Source organism: Epinephelus fuscoguttatus, linkage group LG11 (genome assembly GCF_011397635.1).
Source record: "Epinephelus fuscoguttatus linkage group LG11, E.fuscoguttatus.final_Chr_v1".
NCBI lineage: Eukaryota > Metazoa > Chordata > Actinopteri > Perciformes > Serranidae > Epinephelus > Epinephelus fuscoguttatus.
The window spans coordinates 12928519-12948378 of record NC_064762.1 but is presented as its reverse complement, the minus strand read 5'-3'; the positions used below and the strand labels follow the sequence as shown (position 1 = coordinate 12948378).

Genomic DNA, 19860 nt, shown 5'->3' with positions numbered 1-19860 from the left:
AAAGAATAATAACAGAATATGAATCTTTAGATGTCTACAATCTCTCCACAATTTCTGTTTGATTTTGCAGACGAAAGCAGGCAGAAGTGTCCTCCTTTTATTTGTGTGATAGCTTGATTGGAATATACCGTAAAACTTCAATTAAACGCCTCGTCCCTTTTACTAGCCCGGTTTGCCTACACATTTAGACAAATGTCTTAGACACATGGTCTGGTTGCCAAGCAGTTCATTTTTTTCTAGAAGTTCTTCAGATGTATAAAAGCAGGTTGTTGGCTACCTCAAATTATGTGTCCATTCCTCCATTACCCTGAAAGTTATTCATATTCCTTTGGTCTATAAGCGTCCTCAGATCAAAAGAATCAAAAGGGTTTCTCATAAAAAATGAATCCAAGTTGTGAGTATTGTTTTTACAGGATAAAGCGCGGTTGTGTCAGTATCCCGGGTGGCGTAATCCTCTGATGTGCTGCCTGTCAGAGCAAGATCAGATGATTGATTCATAATTGATATGTTATCTGAAGCCACATTTTCATACAAGTAATATTCATACTGGTTTAAATAAACAATTTGATTGTATTTCCTGATCTTTGCTGAGCAACAGTTTTGTGTGAAATGAATTAAAGGCCTGTCCCAAATATAGGCCTGTTGAGTTCAGTGATTTGAGCAAATAATAGCCCAGGCTAATTAAAGTTTTACGCTAGTTGTACACAAACATTGTGGTATGGTGTTTTACGCGGCTTACTTGATTCTGATTGGTCAATCATGGCAGTCTATGGTCTTTAATTTCTGAAGAGCAGACTGCTGTCATGAATAACAGACCATGGCCAGAGAGGCAGTTCTCATTGTAGATGCTTAGCGGAAGCAATACGATCATTTTTAAATCAATATTTTGTGTCAAATCATTGATTTTGTTTGTCAATAGCTGTGTAAAAAGCACAGTTAAAGACCCCTCTGCTCAGTGTCAGGGTAAAGCATCATCCTGTCAGGTTCATTTCACAATAATGACCCACTCACTTTACATTATCCCTTACATATTGGCATCGAAGTGATACTAAAAGGATGGAAAACAAACACGAATCAAGTCAGTAGGGGAGGAGGACAGAGAACCCACATCCTGGGTTTAAGCAGGAGGTGGTATGGAGGTCCACAATGGTGTCACAGTGGTAGAGAATATGCTGGAATATAATCCCTCTCATTATACCAGGGGTGACTCTGCTCATGACCCAATTACTGACGCCTCCCCCTTTTCTCTTTCCCTCTGTACCTCTTCTCCTCCTCCTCCTCTCCCTACACTCTTGTCTGTCCTTCTGCCTCTAGCTGTCCTTTCATATATCCCTCTGCATCCCTCTCCTCCCATCTCTTTGCCTCTATTCCTCACTCTCCGCCCTTCATCTCCTGTTATTCTCCCAGTATACCTTTTTCTAACAGCACTCTTGTTCCTTCTTTCATCCTCCCTCCATCACACCCTACCTTTTCTCTCCAATGCTTCTGCCTTTCATTGTTTATCCCCAGCTGATGCCTCCTCTGTGGGATTGTGTTGAAAATGGCATCAGTGCTTCTCCATTCTCAAGGGATTACAGTGTATTTGTGTGGGTGGGCGTGTGTGTGTGTGTGTGAGGGTAGGTGTGACACCTCTGCAGCTTTGGATGCCAGTGACCTTGTAGTAATTGTCACAGTCTGACCTTAAGCCACACACACACACTTAGAGATGACAGATGGGGAGTCCAGGCTGGACGAGCTCGCCGTATGTAGAGATAATGTGATTGGTCTGTACTACCTGTAAGCACCAAAATAGCTTAACCCCACCTCACCCGAACCCAAACACCTTTACACGCACAGACACACCTTCAAACACAGTCAACAAAATCCCTTTACTAGTAAACAAATTTAACGTGGGCGTAGGCGTGTGTGTGCGTGTTGTATTTAGGTCAGGGTGACGGTGGAAAGAGAAAACAAATGTGTGTGAGTGTCACAAGACATTAATTAACCACACACATCTGGGACACAATGCTTCAACATACAGTGCTCTACATACTGCGAATCGAGTGGCACATGTGAGCATCAATAACGTCTATCTACACACAAGCTGCTGGGTCATTGAAATCGAGTGTTTTGTTGTCTGACAGACACACTGAACCGACTCACCTCTGTTGGTTTGTAGCAGTCTATTAATGATTCCTGTGTAGGAAGCAAAGAGGAGAAAAAAAACAGTGAGTTGTTGAGGGATTAGATGTTTTTAGACATCATCTTGACAGCGCTTGGACTTTTCATTTTTTATTTACTGGGATAAAATGTAAAATTAATGTACAATTCTGCTTCTATGGGTCTGTTTAGCTAGTGGTTGGAGAGCATGAATTCAGGCTTTGGTACCAGAATAAAACAACAAGAGCATTAAGAATCATACAGGGAGAAATCCAACATACAGTAGTTAGATTTTTCTACTGACCAGAGACTCAAAAGACCTGACCATGATAAGTTTGACTGCAAAGCAAATATTTGACTTTATCCCATCTAGGAAACATCTTGCTGTTAAAGGGGACCTATTATGTTCATTTTAAGTTTCATACCTTTATTTTGGGTCTCTACCAGAACATGTTTACGTGCTTTAGTGTCAAAAAACACTTTATTTTCCTTATACTGTGTACTGGAACATCTGTACTCTGAAACGCTTCGTTTTAGCACCTTTCTTGAAGCCCCTCTTCCAAAAAAAACCTGCTCTGATTGCTCAGAATTTCTGGGTCTTTCACATCTCGGCGACTCTGCGCTGTCATTGCAGTGACTGTAACGGAGAATAGTGGCTCTTTTTACTATGATAAAGCACCAGTAAAAGCTTCTAAACAAAAATCTTCACAACTGCATATGTTCCAGCAGGAATATGATCCGAAATCAGGGAGGAAATAACAACAACAGCAACCAAGATTACATGTTTTCCTTGATGTTAGCATGTAGCTACATGTATCAATGTACTTGCAGCAGGGTAATGGCTGTCTAATGAGGCACTTTCTCTTGATAAGAATCACCAATACAAGCTTCTAAACACAAGCGGACATGTTCCAGCAGGACTTTGATCCGAAATCGGGGAGAAATTAACAACATCGGCCATCAAGTTTACATGTTTCCCTGACGTTAGCATGTAGCTACATGTAGCACTATACTTTCAGCCAAGGAATGACTGTGTATAGCAGTACTTTGTCACATTGAAAAAATCACCAATAAAAGTTTCTAAACCAAAATCTTTACAACCAGACATGTACTAGCAGGAGTATGATTCGAAATCGGGAAGAAATTAAAATCTGCAACTAAGATTTCATGTTTCCTTGACGTAAGCATGTAGCTACATGCAGCAATGTACTTGCAGCGAGGAAATGACTGTGTATAGCAGCACTTTCTAAAAGTCTCTAAACACAAGCAGACATGTCCAGCAGGAATATGATCCAAAATCGGGAAGAAATTAACAACTTCAGTGACTAAGATTACGTGTTTCTCTGAGTTTAGCATGTAGCTACATGTAGCAGTGTGCTTGCACCGGGGAATGACTGTACAGCGTCACTTTCCCTTGTTAAAAGTCACCAATAAAAGCTTCTAAAAACAACTGGTCATGTTCCAGCAGCAGTATGTTCCTAAATCTAGCAGAAATTTACAACATGGGCTAAGAAGTTTACATGTTTCCCTGATGTTAGCATGTAGCTTCATGTAGCAGTGTAGGCTAACATATGTAAACGCTTGCACTAGCATGCCTGAAGCAGTTGACCATATAAAGAAAAGGTCGTAAAGGTTGTAAACAGTATTCTGATTGATCTTAAGTCTTAGATTTTTGATCACAGCGATTACGTTTATATACGTCTCCCTTATTATTTTAAACTTTGGCCACATTTAACATGAACATCCGACATAATAAGATTATATACATGACCAAAAATAAGGACAGTAAGATGAAAGTGTTGCACAGCCTGGCTCCATGTGCATTTCTCCTTTATCCTGATGACATTTCAGCCCTCAGGACTTCTTCAACATCAGCAATCACTGTCAGACACAGGCACACTGGCCTGTTATATAGGCCACACCCTCGTTACACAGCTGATATTGATTAGGTAATCATGCTACACCATTAGGTTGAGCAAAAAACAATCAAGAGGCCTTCGACTCAAAAAAATAAGGGAAAGCATAATAGGTCCCCTTGTGTGTTCAGAGAGAACAAAAAGCACTGACTCAAGTATATAGGTACCTATACATTGATTCATGTTCAGTATACAACAATGGTGTGTGCTAAAAATACACATATAGGTACAAAGACAAACACACACACAGAGTCTCAGGGGCATACCTGCAGTTTGCTGGCTCTCTCGTCGTCACTGTTGACCTCCAACAGGTCATCTATGTCTATCTCTACCTCTGGCATCTCCTCCTCCTGAAACACAGAAACACTGTTGGTTAGTGAGCTGCTGAAACAGATTCATGTCACGCAGACGATGACATCAAACCAGCGAGAGGAGACGAGGCATACAGGACATGAAAATGCAAAACTAAAGAGTGCTGGAATGATTTTAGCAAAACATCTGATGCACCGACTTGTCATGTTTTTGCACCATTTTGTCTTTTTTTAGACGCTAACTCCTCACCAAAATCACACGTTCTCTCACTTTCATCTCACCTCTGTATTCAAAACATCGCTTCCACATCTCTGCACTCCAAGCTCTAAACAGCCCGAACATGTATTTGCCTATTAGGAGCAGACATCATATGGAAATGTCATTGTGCTATGCCGCGCTGCCAGGGCTGGGTCGTTTAGTGGCTCGGTGGTTTGAGGCTGTATTCTGCTCAACGCCACTTCAAAGGTCCTGTGTTCCTCTGGTTCGTTTTATTTCACCACAAGGCTTGTGCAAAAGAGGCACGCAGGGAGGATCAACCCTTTCCTCTGCAGCTACCACATGATGTATTTTCCAAACTCTCCCTTCTGGGAATTAAAGCCCAAAGAAAGTGTATGCAAATGCAGCTTCTTCATCCAAGTGGCGGCCTTTACCAACAGCTGAATTACTCAGTGACAACATACAGTACTGCATTATTGCAGCAAAATAGACTCTACCATACCGCTCTGATAAATACGTCCATATTGGATGATTCTGCAACTCACAGTTGACGTCCAGTGCTAACATTTACTGTCAATGGAGGAAATAGTGTGCCCTCATTGGAAAATGGTGGTGAATGGGTGTGTAGCAAATAAGACTTTCATGCTGTAGACCATCCCGTTGCAGACTTGCACTTATGTTTGCCTATTTCTTACCCATAACCACGATCTTTCAGTAATCTTTACCAGGTTTTCTAGTTGCCTAACCCTTACCATAACTAAACCATCTACCATAACCAACATTTTTTAAAAGCACTTTGACACTTAACATATCCTGGGGGTTTGCAGAGATATCTAATATGGACGTTCTTGTCTTCCTGGCTATTGTCACTGTCATGTCCTTCTACTGCATCACAGTGCAGTATGTTCTAGACCAGTGGTTTCCAACTGGTGGGTCAAAATGAACCAAAATAAAAACTCAAAGTACACATCAAATACATTTTTCCTAAAGATGGTTTCTGTCATTTAAGGTAGTTTAAATCATGCTGCTGTTTATTCAAGTGTTTGTCTTTCTGGTAAGTTTCGTTTTAATCAGTTATTTAATGCTATAAAATGGGGATATTACAACATGATTGACAACTATGAGTCAATCAGTGGGCTTGCATTCAGTTGTGTTGCTCACAATTGGGCGGACGGGTGTATAAGCGGGAAACTTCACCAGGAGCAAGATGGCGGCTGCCGTATCCTAGATATTTTAGCTCCACTTCTGTACAGTGGGTGTTAGTGGAGACGAGTCATCCATCTATACATACAGCCTATGCGCTGAGTGTATTAAACCTGGACCCTCAGTTGGGAACCACTGTTCTAGACCAACTTCTATAATTTTCCATCAGTGCAGTCAGGTTTCAATAAAGAGCCACGTCCGAGCTCTGTTGAGTATCATTTTGGGCCTTTTGACAATCCCACAGAAAATTAAGTACCATCTTCTTAGCTATCTGCTGCATTCGGTCGCTTTCAGCTCATTGATTTGGTCTTTTAGTTGAATCATAATGGCTCTCACCAGTCCCTTACCTCATCCACAGTCAGCTGTTTTCAGTATATACAGTAAATTCACACTGACCAAAGAGACAAAGTAAATAGATGATAATACAGCTGTGTATCGGCAAGAATCTGGCGATACGATACGTATCATGATGCAGGGGTTACGATTCAATGCGTTGCGATATATTGGGATACTATAAGCATGAAAATGTATTTCTTACATCTAATTTTAGGAGAATTGTCAATGCTAGTGGTGCACCTTTACGACCAGGCCTTTGTTCTTTGTGTTTACTCTAGCGACATGTTGTGTAAGGGGCTGAGGGGCAGGGTAATTGAAGCCAACTACTATCCTGCCAGGTGGTTACACACACACTCCCAACTGACCTTATTTTGGAGTGGGAAGCCACACACCTGCAGCTGAACTCCTGGAGGGGAGATTAAAGGACGGTGGGAGAGTGCATTTGATGTGGCTCATGCTGAGAATGGGAAGCTCTCAGTCTCTCCCTCTGAGGTATCCAAAATATAATACCATGATAGCCAGGCATACTGATGTTTTCTCGCAATCCTAGATGATATAGTTTTTTGTTGCTGTTGCATCTGGTTCAGTGGTTCTCTGAAATTAGCTGTAACCTACACGAAAATGAAGAGGTCCTATTTTAGATTGAATGCCCTTTTTTTGGTAGCGAACACGACTTTCATACCTTTTTTTTTTTTGATGCATGGTGGGTGATCCCTGGTTCCCTTTGCCCAGGATGCTACAACACTAAAATGGTTACCAGTTTTAAATGCTGTTCGTGTGCATGTGTGTGTGTTGATGTGCTCTCAGAGGACTCGTGTATCTTTTGCCTGGAGCGTGCGCTGGTATTCAGACACAGGGATGAGAGGATGGAAGGAAGGTTTCATTTTAGCTCGCAGCATTAAAGGCTCAGTCGTTGTGATTTCACTTTGTGCGTGGGTGGGCTGATGTGCAAAGTCTAGAATAAGCTCGCAATTATAACTTTGAAATTACACTACCAAACGTAAGATAAATTGCAGGTGTGGTACATTGTGTGCTCTGTGTTTGACAGTAAGACTGCAGATGAATTACCTCACCTATTGCAGCTGGAGTTCTTCAGATAAATCATTAACTGTGAGGATATAAAACAACGGGAATGCAGGCTTCAGGTAAGCAATAAACACAAAGAGCCAACTTAAAAAATTCCACTTGACATCAGTGACACTCGCACTTTGCTAGCACATACCTCATTTGCATTTGTTCACACACTTGACACTCACACACACACACTCACACACACACACTTGCGCACAAGGCTACCCCACCTTCATCCTGATTCCTGAGCCGTTAAGAGGCATTTACACAACCTGCATTTTAAGCATCTGTCTCTCTACAGATGAGCGTCCCCTTCGACCTCCTCCTCTGAAATCTCTCCCCGTGTCTTAGCGCGAGGGTCTCGCTCTGAAATCCCCCCTTCGTTAAGGAAACAGAAATGAAAGGCGGAGAAACGAGGGAATATGGCAGAACATATCAAACCCCGTCATCTATTAGTACAGAAGTGTGTGTGTGCTGTGGAACCAGAGGACTGAGGTTATATGCAAATGTGAAAAACATCAGAGGAGTTATTTCAAACTGAGAAGAGATAAATGGGTGAATGCTGCTGGCATTTAAAATTCTCATGTAATTAGCTTTTGCGTTTTTCATTTTCATGTCAGTGTGGTCCTCTGTACTGTCCAGAGTGCAATGCTTGTTAGTTGGTCAAAGCTGAAAAAATACCATTTGGAATAATTACGCATAGAAATGTACAAGTTTGTAAGAAAAAATATAAGATTTGCAAGAGCAGGGGTAAAAACCAAGCTGCGATATTCATAGAAATCAATTTTGATGCTCTGAAATCTTAGTAATTGAATCTGTTACACCATATAAATAAAGAACAAAATCAAAATACTATGGAAGAAACAATCCAATCACCATAAGAAAAAGTTGACATTTTGAAATTCTGCAAACCACAACTGCTTTGCATTTGTACATTTTATATGCGTTAGTTTAATGTTTAAAGTGACATGACGTTTATAAGATGACTTTATCACTGGAAGGTGGAAGGACGTTGGATGGCAAGATGCCTGCCAAACTGCAGACCACTGTTTGAGACCAACAGACAATAAAAAACGTTTTTTTATTTAATGAGACATTGCCGTGTTTCCACCAGCTTTTTAGCTACCAAATGTGGTGGCTCTTAGCGTACCATCACTGTTTTTCCACCAGCAATAGTGCCATGAATAGTGTAATTTTTTACAGAAACATCACTGCATTTCCTGCTGGAATACTGTCTTAGAAGTGGTTGTTATTTTTCTAAGTGAGCTCTGCTTTTCTAGTTTGGGATTGTGCCACCAAAACCCAGTATTTGAAAAACATTCAAAACATGATCTTTTCCTGGTGAAGTAGTTTTGTGTCTAGATTTAACAGCATATCGAAACATACGTACTTATGTAGAAACGTACAATACCAACGTTTATTCTGGAGACTGGTTTGGGGAAAAAACACATACCACCAGATAAACAAGTCCTGCTAAAAGGTAGCTTAGCAGAGAGAATCACGTGGCAGGGCTTTGAAGCTGAACTTGCCATTTAAAAACCTCTTACTTTATCTATTTCTGCTCACGGAGGTTTGTTTCCACTTGCCATTCACAATGTTGCTGCATCGCTTCCTGATTTCCCAAACTACAGAATGGGCCCAGGGTCATTAGAGAAGGTACGTGGATCAATCGCACATCAAAAATATTAGCGGCATTAAAAAGGAATTTGCGTTAACTTGTTATTAACACATTAACTTTGACAGCCCTATCATGTATCTCTTATGTATATCTTTTCTCTCATTTCCACTGTTTCTGTAGTCACTGCTCTCTTGTAAGGCAAAGTAGGTTGACAAACTCCCCCTCCATTTGGGCGGCTTATTACAAAAACTCAAAATGGCCAAGCAACACCTCTCTCAACTCTCAACTCTCAATCTGAAGTCCCAAAAAGGTCAAGCAGGTTTCTGCCCTCAGGGCGGATGAAACCCATTAAAGATCCAAACTAGAATTTCAAGACTGAATCATCGCAGATCGCTGCTCCTTCTCCAAAGGTCATCTTGTTTACACCTCACAGCAGCTACCTGCCAGCTCTGAAATGTGGGCAGGGCTCAGAGATCATGGCCTCTGTCATGAATGCCAAAAACAAGAGTTGAGATGTCAAAAAAAACAACAGTGAGTGGAGTCCTGCTCGCATAGCGCGGTCTGTTGGGTCTCTGTAGGCCACAGAGAGAAGATTTAACTTAATAGCGGAGATGAATAAGTGAATTAGAGTAAGAGGGAAGTGAAAGGCCATCAGGAGAGTGAATGCAACACACTGACCTACTTCTTAAAGAGGGTGGAGGGGAAAGACACCGCTATCTATCCATCTATGTATAGTACTGTGGTTATCACTCAGTCTGACTGCTGTGTATGTATGTATGTGTGTGTGTGACCATTCCACTTGTCAGCAGGCAGTCCGTCACCCTCTGTCACTGTGATCGGTGATGACTAGGGCAAGCATGGCCTGTGTGTGTGAAGCATGACTGCAGGCAATCGCCAACAACGTGCAAATCTTCACACACACAAGATTCTTTTTGCCACCATCAATCAGAGAAACGCTCACCACAGGGCTTTGTCTCTCCGCAGAGCTTCTGAGAAAGTACCTAAGTGTGTTATATACACTGGCTGCAATGACAGGAATGGAAACACTCGCACACACTTAGCATGCAGATAAACACTGAACTCGTCGCCGTCCTGCTGGTGATTGAGAGCCTGAAATAGTCGAGGTCACACCCACTGCCCCCAGGGGAAAATCATCTTCCATCTTGCCAGCAGTGGAAGGGTGACAAAATGACAGCACATAATGCCAGGAGACATAAAGGGACAGGCAAGACACACACAGACACACACTCCCACAGGAATACATTCAAAATAGTGACGAAAAAAGATCCAGATTTGCTCTGAGTTTACAAGACGGCAGATTCATACAACTCATACAGAACCTCAACTGAACAATACATATTTGATGGGAGATATAGGAAGGTGTTACCTGTACAACCACAGGAGATGTTTTTGTTGTTTCTTTGATTTGATCCCAGGAAGCAGAAACCACACAAACATAGAAATATAGAGACAGAACGCCTGACAGCATACAAGAGGACAGTGAGGACAGGGAGGCTGTCATCAAACTACATACACATCTTCCTGTGTTTTGAGTATGTTGGACATTCACACAACAAATAAAATATAGTGAACATTTGTTTATGAGTGTAGTGTTGAAGGACATATGGTGTCAAAACAGTGACAGTAAGTTTTAGCATCAAAATTTGCATTGAAAACAGAAAGATTGGCGCTGAAAAAAATCCACTGTAAAATAAAATTCAAGTGTTAAAAATGATTTTGACTTTATTTAATGTTTTTATGTCTTGCATTCTGATGCATTTTTCAATGACAATAGTCACTGTGTGTGCTCCTCCCCAGACTTGTAACTACGTGTTGCAGCGACGCTGACTTCCTGTCTATTTTTGTAAGCTGAAACCATTTCCCTCAGTAGAGACGAAGCTTTTATTTACTTTAATTTCACAGACAAGAAACAATAAATAAATTGAAGACAATAAAGCCTCCACAAAAATAGCATTTTAAGGCTTGTGTGTGATTTATCCTGGCTTCATATGAGCAGAGGAAATCTCCGCTCATCACTAGGCTAGTTCATACAATGTAAAATTACATAGGCTTGTGCTAATAACGTTAGCATTACCATTTTTTATTTGGAAACGTGTTTAATATAAGACAGTTGTTTTGTGAGTTGTTATGGAGACAAATTTTATAACATTACCTTAGTTAAATGTTGCTAATGTTCCTGGCTTCATATGAGTAGGGAGAAGTCTGCGAGTTGCTAGGCTAAATACAATGTAAAATGCCATTAGGCTTGTGCTAATAACGTTAGCTTGTTGCATTTGTTTGGAAAACATGTTTAGTATAAGACAGTTGTTTTGTCAGTGAACCTTGTGAGTTGTAATAGAGCCTTATTTTGTAGTGTTGCCTTTGTTAAATGTTGCTGTTGTCCCTGGCTTCATATGAGTACTAGAGAAAATCTATGCTAGCAACTAGGCTAATTTATACACTGTAAAATGCCATAGGCTTTTGCTAATAATGTTAGCATGTTGTATTTGTGGGGAAAATGTGTCCAGATAAAGACAAGTGCTTTGTCTGTGAATGCTGTGAGTTATAGTGAAGCTGATTTGTGTACTTGAGTTTAAAATTGTCTCTATTAACATGCAGAACCTACGCCATGGCCTACACATGTAGCCTATGCTGTTGTGAGCATTTATACTTATGCGGTGGTGTGTCTGTGTCACTCTGCAGTTACACCTCCAAAACACTAGTCACAGCGGAGGTTTCTGCGAAGTGCTGAAAGTTTAGTTGATTCAAAACACACATTAAACATGTCTTTTTACATGGATTATTTTCGATGCCAAAACTTACTGCTTTAGCACCTCCCCTCAAAATTAAACAGTGACAGAAAATTGAAACTGAAAAAAAGCTGTCATCATAAAAAAAATACACTTAACATCAGAATGCAAATATATTAAAATAAAATAATTGTTTCTGGTGCCCAATTTATTTTTCAGTGGATTTTTCTTCAATGTCAACTTTTATTTTCAATGCCGAAAGTTACTGTCATCATCCTAGCTCTATAGTGACACTGTTGATTGACATGTGGGGGTTATTCACAGGTAGATGAAAGGGTGAAAAATTGTAGAGAAGCACGTGTTGGCAGCCAAAGTTATTAGTTTAATGTTATTAAATTTGCAGCGTTTGTTGCAGATGAGGACACATTTGTGTGTTTTCATATGCAGAAGAAAGACACAGTGATGAAATCAGGAAAAGAGAGTTAGTGTGTGTACTATGTGTAGAGGATAGTGTGTGCAACAGAAACAACAAGGAGCCAAGTGTTTGTTGCGATGAAGAGCAACTTTGAGTCGACTTTGTGTGAGAGCCAGCGAGCAGCAGAGAGCGAGACAGGCCGGCCTGTGTGTTTGTTGTTGTGTTGTTTGTGCAGAGAAAGTGTGTGTGCATGTGTGTCAGACTTGTTTTCACCAACAGCTAAGCAGCCAGCAGTGTTTTTAGTCTGGTTCATCTGCGAGGAGGTGAATCAAAACTAATGCAAGCGGCCCGACCCTGTGACTCACCGCAAACTCTATTCAGACTCTATTCAAACACTCTCAGAGAACAAAGAGTCAAACTCTCTGTGACAGGGAATCACTTCACTTGGCCAAGTGATTCATGATTGTTCCTATTCATAGCCTGCTTCCAATGAACTAGATCTACCAGTTGTATTGAACAGCGGCTAAGATTTGTTAAGGCCAGTTAGATAACTGTGTACACTTTCGTGCACAGAAGTTTCACCTCAGAAATAAATTTGTCATCCTGTTGAGTCATGTTGACAGAAGTTCATCAAAGAAAAAGCACAAAGCAACTGTCCCAGAAAAATTACAGCTCTACAGCAAAGGAAAACACTGAGTCCTGATCAGATGCCTGAACCACTTCAACTGACCCCTTTCGACGCTATGAATAGGAAGGAGCAGCGGCTCTACTCCGAGCTCCTCACCCTATCTTTAAGGCTGAGCCCAGCCACCCTTCTTCTAAGGGTACTGACTGCATTATGTCGGTACTGACGAGCACAGATTCACATTTGTGAGAGAAACCTGGTTTAGACAAGAGGTAGAACTGCCCCGAAGCCAGGAAGACGGCCCCAGCTCCTTCAGCTTTCCAGCAAGTCAAAACTAATGCTGCAGTCCCTATCTGCTGCATGGTTTTAGCATCTGGTCTATTTTCTTTTCTGTATTATTTTAGTAATAGTCTGGTACCACTGCTAGATGAGCAGACACATGCACACACAAGCAGACAGACAGACCGAGACAGGGCCAGAGGATTAGCTCTGAGTGTGATTAGAACAGAGCAGAATTGTGCTTTAGTCTACTACATCACCCCTGGAGCTTTTTCAAAAATGAAATTTTTGTTATTACAGAGAAAGTAATGTAGAGAAAAAAGGTACCATTGGGTACTGGTATCAGATTCCAGGTACCAGAACCTGTATTGCTTCAAACATGAATGGAACCCAACCTTAGTCACAACCTTCGCAATATGGCTTGTTTCTCAAGAATTGATCTATTTGGTCTGATAACATTTCCGAAGTCTAAAAGAACTGTATGATTACATAATTTTATCCCTATTAAACTTAGCGGAAAGCTAAACCAGGAGTTAACCACTCTAGTGTGCTTGCCCTATAGGTCCCACAATGGGGACAATCTAAGTTACTTTTATACCCAGGAAGAGAGAGTAATGCACAGAGAAATGGTACCATGGGGGTACCAAATTCAAGGTACCAGATCCGGTATTGCTTCAAACATGAACGGTACCCAACCTGAATCACAACCTTCACAAAATGGCCTGTTTCACTCTTGGGATTTGATCTATTTGGTCCGATAGCGTCTGGAAGAGCTGCATGATTCAATCATTTTATTCCCAGTAAAGTTAGCAGAGGGCTAAACCAGAAGTTACCTACTCAGCCAGCAAAACTCTCTAGTGCACTTGCTTCACAGGCCCCACAGTGCAGAAGATCAGAGTTACATCATACCCGGGAAGTCGAACTTTCTTGGCTTCATGTGCCACTGTGCAACTTTCAAGGGAACAAACGGGTACTGACTTATGTTGGATCCACTGGTGCCAAATTTCAGTACCTGACAACACATCTGTGTGAGAACGCCATGCTTAGACAAGAGGCAGAAGTGCTGTGAAGCCAGGGAGATGTCTGCAACCGGTTCAAACGTGAACGGTACCCAACCTTAGTCTCAACCTTAAAAAAAAAATGGCTCATTCATTCTTGGGATTTGATCTATTTGGTCCGATGGGATTTCCAAAGTCTAGGTGAGCCGCATGATTAAATAATTTTGTCCCCATTAAAGTTAGCGGAGGGCTAAACCAGAAGTTAGCTGTTGGCAGGCAAAACTTTCTAGTGTGCTTGCTCCACAAGCCCCACAATGCGGAGGACCCGAGTTACTTTCTACCTAGGAAGTTGAAGTTTCTTTGCTTCTTGTACCACTGTGCAACTTCTAAGGGAACAAATGAGTACTGACTCACGTTAGATCTGTTGATGCCAGATTTCAATACCTGAGAGCATAACAGAGTGAGACCGCCAGGTTTAGACAAGAGGCGAAAGTGCTGTGAAGCCAGGGAGATGGCCACAGCTCCTTCAGCTTCCCAGTGAGCCAAAAACAATGCGATGTCTAGTATCACTGCTAGATGAGCATAGAGAGTAATGTACAGAAAAAAGGTAATATGGGGTACCAAATTTCAGGTACCCGATCTGGTAATGCCAAACCTTAGTCTCAACCTTCACAAAATGGCTTGTTTCACTATCAGGATTTGATGTATTCGGTCTGAACATTTCCAAAGTCCGGAAGAGACACATGATTAAATTATTTTATCCCCATTAGAGTTAGCTGAGAGCTAAACTGGAGGTTAGCCGGCAGGCAGATCTTTCTAGTGTGCTTGCTCCACAGGCCCCACAATGCGGAGGATCCGAGTTAGTTTATACCCAGGAAGTTGAACTTGGCTTCCTGTGCCACTTCACAACTTTAATGGGAACAAACAGGTCCTGCCTTTAACACTGTTCTCCAGCTCTCTTTGTACATCCATGGTTTGCAGAGTGTATTATGAAGTGAGAAATGAAAGCATTAAACCACCACACCAGGCAGATACTGAGTGCTACTACAGCTAAATGATTTTGTCAGGACAATCATGGCAGCTGTCACGTACAGATGCTGAAAATGGAGGCTTAGCAGTCGGCACCGCCGTCTATCAGTTGTCATTTTCTCTCCGGGCATTTTCAGAGAGTGTGTGTGTGTGTGTGTGTGTGTGTGTGTGTGTGTGTGTGCTTGAGAGAAACACAGACAGAGACAGTGTGGTTATGTTCCAGTGGTACTAAGAGCACAGGAACATTCAGTCTCTGCCTGTAATGGTATATTGAAACTGAGTGTCTCAGTAGCACACAGAATGTGGCCGACTTTGACATATCCCCCACTTAACTGAGCGCATACACACACAGTCTGAAAAGGTTTCAAGGAGAAGTTTTCCAGTAAATAAAGCAATAACACCAGGCCTTCTTTAATCACAGCTCTGTTTGCAAGTGATACAGATTATAGAGAAAAGAGGCGGGAAACTGAATTGGCAGAGAAACATGGTGGAACAGGAAGAAAGGAAGGTGGATTTTAATAGGAGACGCTAAAATATTCAGATAACATTGTAAACAAGGAAAAGTGATTAAAGAAAAGAAGAAAGAAAGCAAAGGAAGGAAAGATTTAACAAGTCAAACACTGAAATAACAAGGGATGTTATTAAATTAGGCAGCGTGCAGAGATGAGAGTAACAGAGGGGTAAACAAGACCACAGAAGGGAAGCGAGAAGAAACGGGCAGAGATAGCTATGTACGAGAGCAGCAATTAGAATACATAAGAGGAGAGAATAAGATGCAGGGAGATGGGGAGCGCACAGATAAGTGGGTCACTGTGATGATGAGGCAGAGGAGGATTGTGCAACACAGTAAAAACCTCACAGCTCAGCTTTCTTCCTCTCTCTACACTGCCGTGCTGTGTCACATCAAAGGGATGAATTCATCTTAGGAGACTGTGTGAGCCGAGCGAGAGGGAGAGACGACTGCACGCCAGAGAATGGAGGGCAAGGATGGGACTAGTAAAAGGAAAGGACAAAGGTTTCCATGTCTCGCAAAGTAAAAGGAAAACAGAAAAAATACTTGGTGCAGTGAAAACATGAGGTGCGATGTGTTTCTACAACTATTTCCACCGCCCTTCTTTGTCTTCAAGCGCCTCCCTCCTCCCCCTGCGGCGATGCAATTTGCTGAAACCATACAGCACGGATGATGTGACTTCACTGGATAAAGTTAGCTGCTGCAGCAAAAGCTCTTTCCCACGCTGATTCAGCTGTACTCTAGAGGACACTGTATATTAGAGAGGGGAACTGGTAGAAAACGAGGGCTGGGAGGGAGGAATTAATCCTCAAAGCAGAATTCCAGTCAGAAATAACAATGATTCTGTAAGCTGAATTTTGGAAGCTAATTGTGATATAAATTGCCTCAGTTGCTGCTCCACATTATGGCTCTAGTAACCCTGATAGTTTTCCTTCCTAACTTTGATCTTCGAGCTCACAGGTCAGCTAAGTTGTGGTATCCATCCATTTTCTTGTCTTGCTCATCTTATACGCCATTAATTTTTGGGAGAAAAAGCAACAAATTCCGATGTTGGCTAGGGCCAGGATGTGTCTTATCGGTTTTCCAACCCACTTGAGATGAAACCACTCCCACTTCCACCTGACAAAAGCAGGCTGCCAGACATCAAGGCCCAAAAATTGGTTGCCAGACTACTGCTGACCAGCACCACTGAAAGGGACTGCTGCTAGCTAGCTAGCCAGCCCACCCCGCGGTCCCTCCTCCTCACTCCTATCCTATCCATCAGGGAGCTGTCCATGATCAGACCCCCAACCCTAGGGTTTGCTTAGGCTGAATTCCAGTTGCTACAGTCATGGAAGGTCGTCTCCACAAAATGTGATAGTTACAGTAGCTTGGAAAATAGTCATTTGTGTTAAAGGGAAACTTTACTGATTTTGAGCTAGCTCTGTCGTCACAGAAACAGTATTTGGCTTCCCCTTGTGCCGCCACTGTGCCGCAAGCTCAACGGATGAGCAGAGCAACACATTCTCACTCCGATCTCGTCACATATCGATGTTTGGTCATGGACCTTCCATGTCCAGATACAGTGTGCAAGGTATCCTGAGTGCGTTGGTTGTTGACGTTCTGGGACACCATGTCAAGTTCTGTCTGTTGCATACATTGTCTTCTTTCAAAATACACTTCCGTTTTTACAAGAAATTTACTTTAATTGTCTTACAAAATATAAAGCTAAGATGCGAGGAAGAGACGCAAGTGAGGGAAACATGGATTTGATCTCAAGTATTGGGATAAACCTGTTATATTACCTGTCCATGTTATACCTACCATGTGCGTCGTATTTACATTGTAAGTGAGGCTATTTCTTGAGTTTTGGTGAGGATAGCTGAGCATATGCAACTGCAGATGGATACAATCCAACCACAACCACCTGGCTTAAAAGCTAGCATGTGGAATCGTATCGGTATCGGAATCTGTATCAGTGATTCTGGCCCTGTGTTACTTGGTATTGGATCAACGCCAATTTTTGTGGTATCGCCTACCACCAGTAAGGATAGCCGAGTGCGAGCAACCGCAGATGGATACAATCCGACCGCCACCTCCTGGCTTAAAAGCTAGCACTTGTAAGCATTTTGGCTTCATTTGAGGTGATGGAAAAAGGGACCTGAACAAGAGCCACGCTGTATGCAAGTAAATCCATGTCTTTTATTATGGATCATAACAAATACGCTAGCTTTTAAAAGTAGCAAGTAGACACAAAGTGTGAAAAAATAATCATGTATAGAAATAAAACATTTTGATGTTACAAGATCCATTGATAGTCATTTTATAACCACATCTTTGCCCTCTGAATCAGAATGGTATCGTAGTAGATTTGAAGAGAGGCCTCCTTGTTGGCATCTCACATCCACCTTAAACAATTCTTAAATCTTTGTGTAGCCGCTGCTGACGCACACATGCTCTGTTATATTATTACTGTACAAGGTCAAAACCCCTGAAACCATCTCATCCTCCTTTGGTTAAAATCCTGATGTAAAGCCCGGACAGAGTATTGTTGTGGATTCAACCATGAAACTGCCAGCATCCGTCTTGTGACTCTATTTCACAGTTTTGTGATTCGAGGGGCACATGATTCATTTTATTGTGTTTACCAGGCACACAGTTCTTCCTTGAGGCTAAAGTATTGACAGCTGAGGCCCATTTGGACCTTTGCACTCATTGCGAAGCTTCCAGCCAAACTGAACTTAAAACGTCAATAACACCAGAGTCATAAGCCGCCAGCCAGTCAAATTAATGGATTTATTCAAATTCAGAGGCCATTAGAAAACCCTTTGTGGTGAGGACAGAGTGTAAGCCGGGATGTAACAGTGATAAACCAACTTAAACAAGAATACGTGTTTTACTTACAGTAAATAAGAGTTCTCAATTTCTGATTGAATCAATCACTGCCAAATGTGCAGAGTCATTCAACACATGCAAAGGTCGACATACAAGTGAACTACACACCCACAAGAACACACCCCGCTGACTTTGAAAGTCAAAACAATAATCATCCCTCTCTCCGTCTTCCCCTCGGTCTCCCTCTCACAGACACGTGTGAATGACGCCAGTGTTTTTGCATCTTTTCGCAGCGCCAACCACAGAGAGAGTGAGTCAGTGTTTGTACACAGCCAGTTTATAAATTGTGTCGGCTCGCTGACAATGAAACCAGTGATTAACTGGATCATCTCGGGAATGGGAGGGGGTGTCATAGGAAGACAAGAAAGTCAGTGTGTGAGTGTGAAATTTCAGCTTCTCTTAGGTTTCACGGTCTCAGTGGCTTTCCAGTTTTGCAACTGGCATGTCACTCAATTATCGCTGATTGCACTTGACATTTAAGATTTTTTTTTTTTTTTTTTTTTTTGGTACCACTATGTCTTGGTACTTGAGCGTTGTATTTGCAAGACCTTTATTTAAGTTGATAACCTGCAGGAATTTTGTTCTTTCTGGATCATTTTATTTTTCACCCCATCCATCTTTATTTTCACTTGTATGCAGCAGGCAGATTAATATGCCTTCCTGGGGTTTGTAGAAACATCTAAAACAACCATGACAGCATTAGAGTACCACATCTAAGACTATAAACAGCATACAGAGTTATTAGAGTGGGAAAACCATAGACTGTATAAAAAAAAATAATGGGCGTAGCCACCATGATGTCACCCATTGGTTTGTGAACTACTGTTTTCAAGCTCTGAGTTTGGCTTTTGGCCATCTTGGATTTTTGGAGCCAGAAGTGACCATATTTGGTTGGGAGGGGGGCGATAACCCTAATGCTAGCTGCTAGCTTGGTTAGCATAGTGCATGTACAGTCGCTGGCAACTGCGATAATGCTAATGCTAGTTTTGCTAGCCAAAAACAGGCCTAAAACCAGATATATTCCCTGGAAAAGCTGAACAGAGGAGAGTTTTTTGGTACAACTAGACTCTGAGCAAGACCTTTTTAGGTAACCAAAACTTCACAATTAACTTTCACGGACTGAAAACACACTGAAATGGCATTAGCTACAGCTATAAAAATAATTTATGTAGCCACCTTGAAGTCACCCTTTGGTTTGTGGACTCCCATTTTGAGGCTTTGAGTTTGGCTTTTGGCCATATTGGATTTTTGGAGCCAGAGGTGACCATATTTGGTGTGCACTATGCTAACACTAGCTGCTAGCTTTGTTAGCATAGTGCCAGTCTCTGGTTAACTGTGATAATGCTAATGCTAATTTTGCTAGCCAAAAACAGGCTTACAACCATTAGAATGAGATTTACTCCCTGGAAAAGCAGAACATACGCCTCCTTAGAGGGTTTTTTAGTAGAACCAGACACTGAACAAGAAGAAGTGAACAGCACCCACTTGGCCCCTCAAGCAGCCACGTCCTTAATTATGTATAGCTTCAAGCCTTAATAACATACCAGTGGGTGAATGACCAAAACCTT

The 19860-nt window shown here is 41.8% G+C and overlaps 2 protein-coding genes across 2 annotated transcripts in view; one reads left to right on the top strand and one right to left on the bottom strand.

Moving 5' to 3' along the window:
- The window catches only part of iyd (iodotyrosine deiodinase), a 63009-nt gene that overhangs the window by 21583 nt on the left and 21566 nt on the right, over positions 1 to 19860 (top strand). The window lies entirely within an intron of this gene.
- The window catches only part of ppp1r14c (protein phosphatase 1, regulatory (inhibitor) subunit 14C), a 37060-nt gene that overhangs the window by 3938 nt on the left and 13262 nt on the right, over positions 1 to 19860 (bottom strand). Inside the window, exons 2-3 of the mRNA XM_049590379.1 lie at positions 4322 to 4405; positions 2143 to 2175 (exon numbers count right to left, since the gene is read on the bottom strand). Of these exons, the coding sequence (XP_049446336.1) occupies positions 2143 to 2175; positions 4322 to 4405 (117 nt within the window). The remainder of the gene's footprint in view (positions 1 to 2142; positions 2176 to 4321; positions 4406 to 19860) is intronic.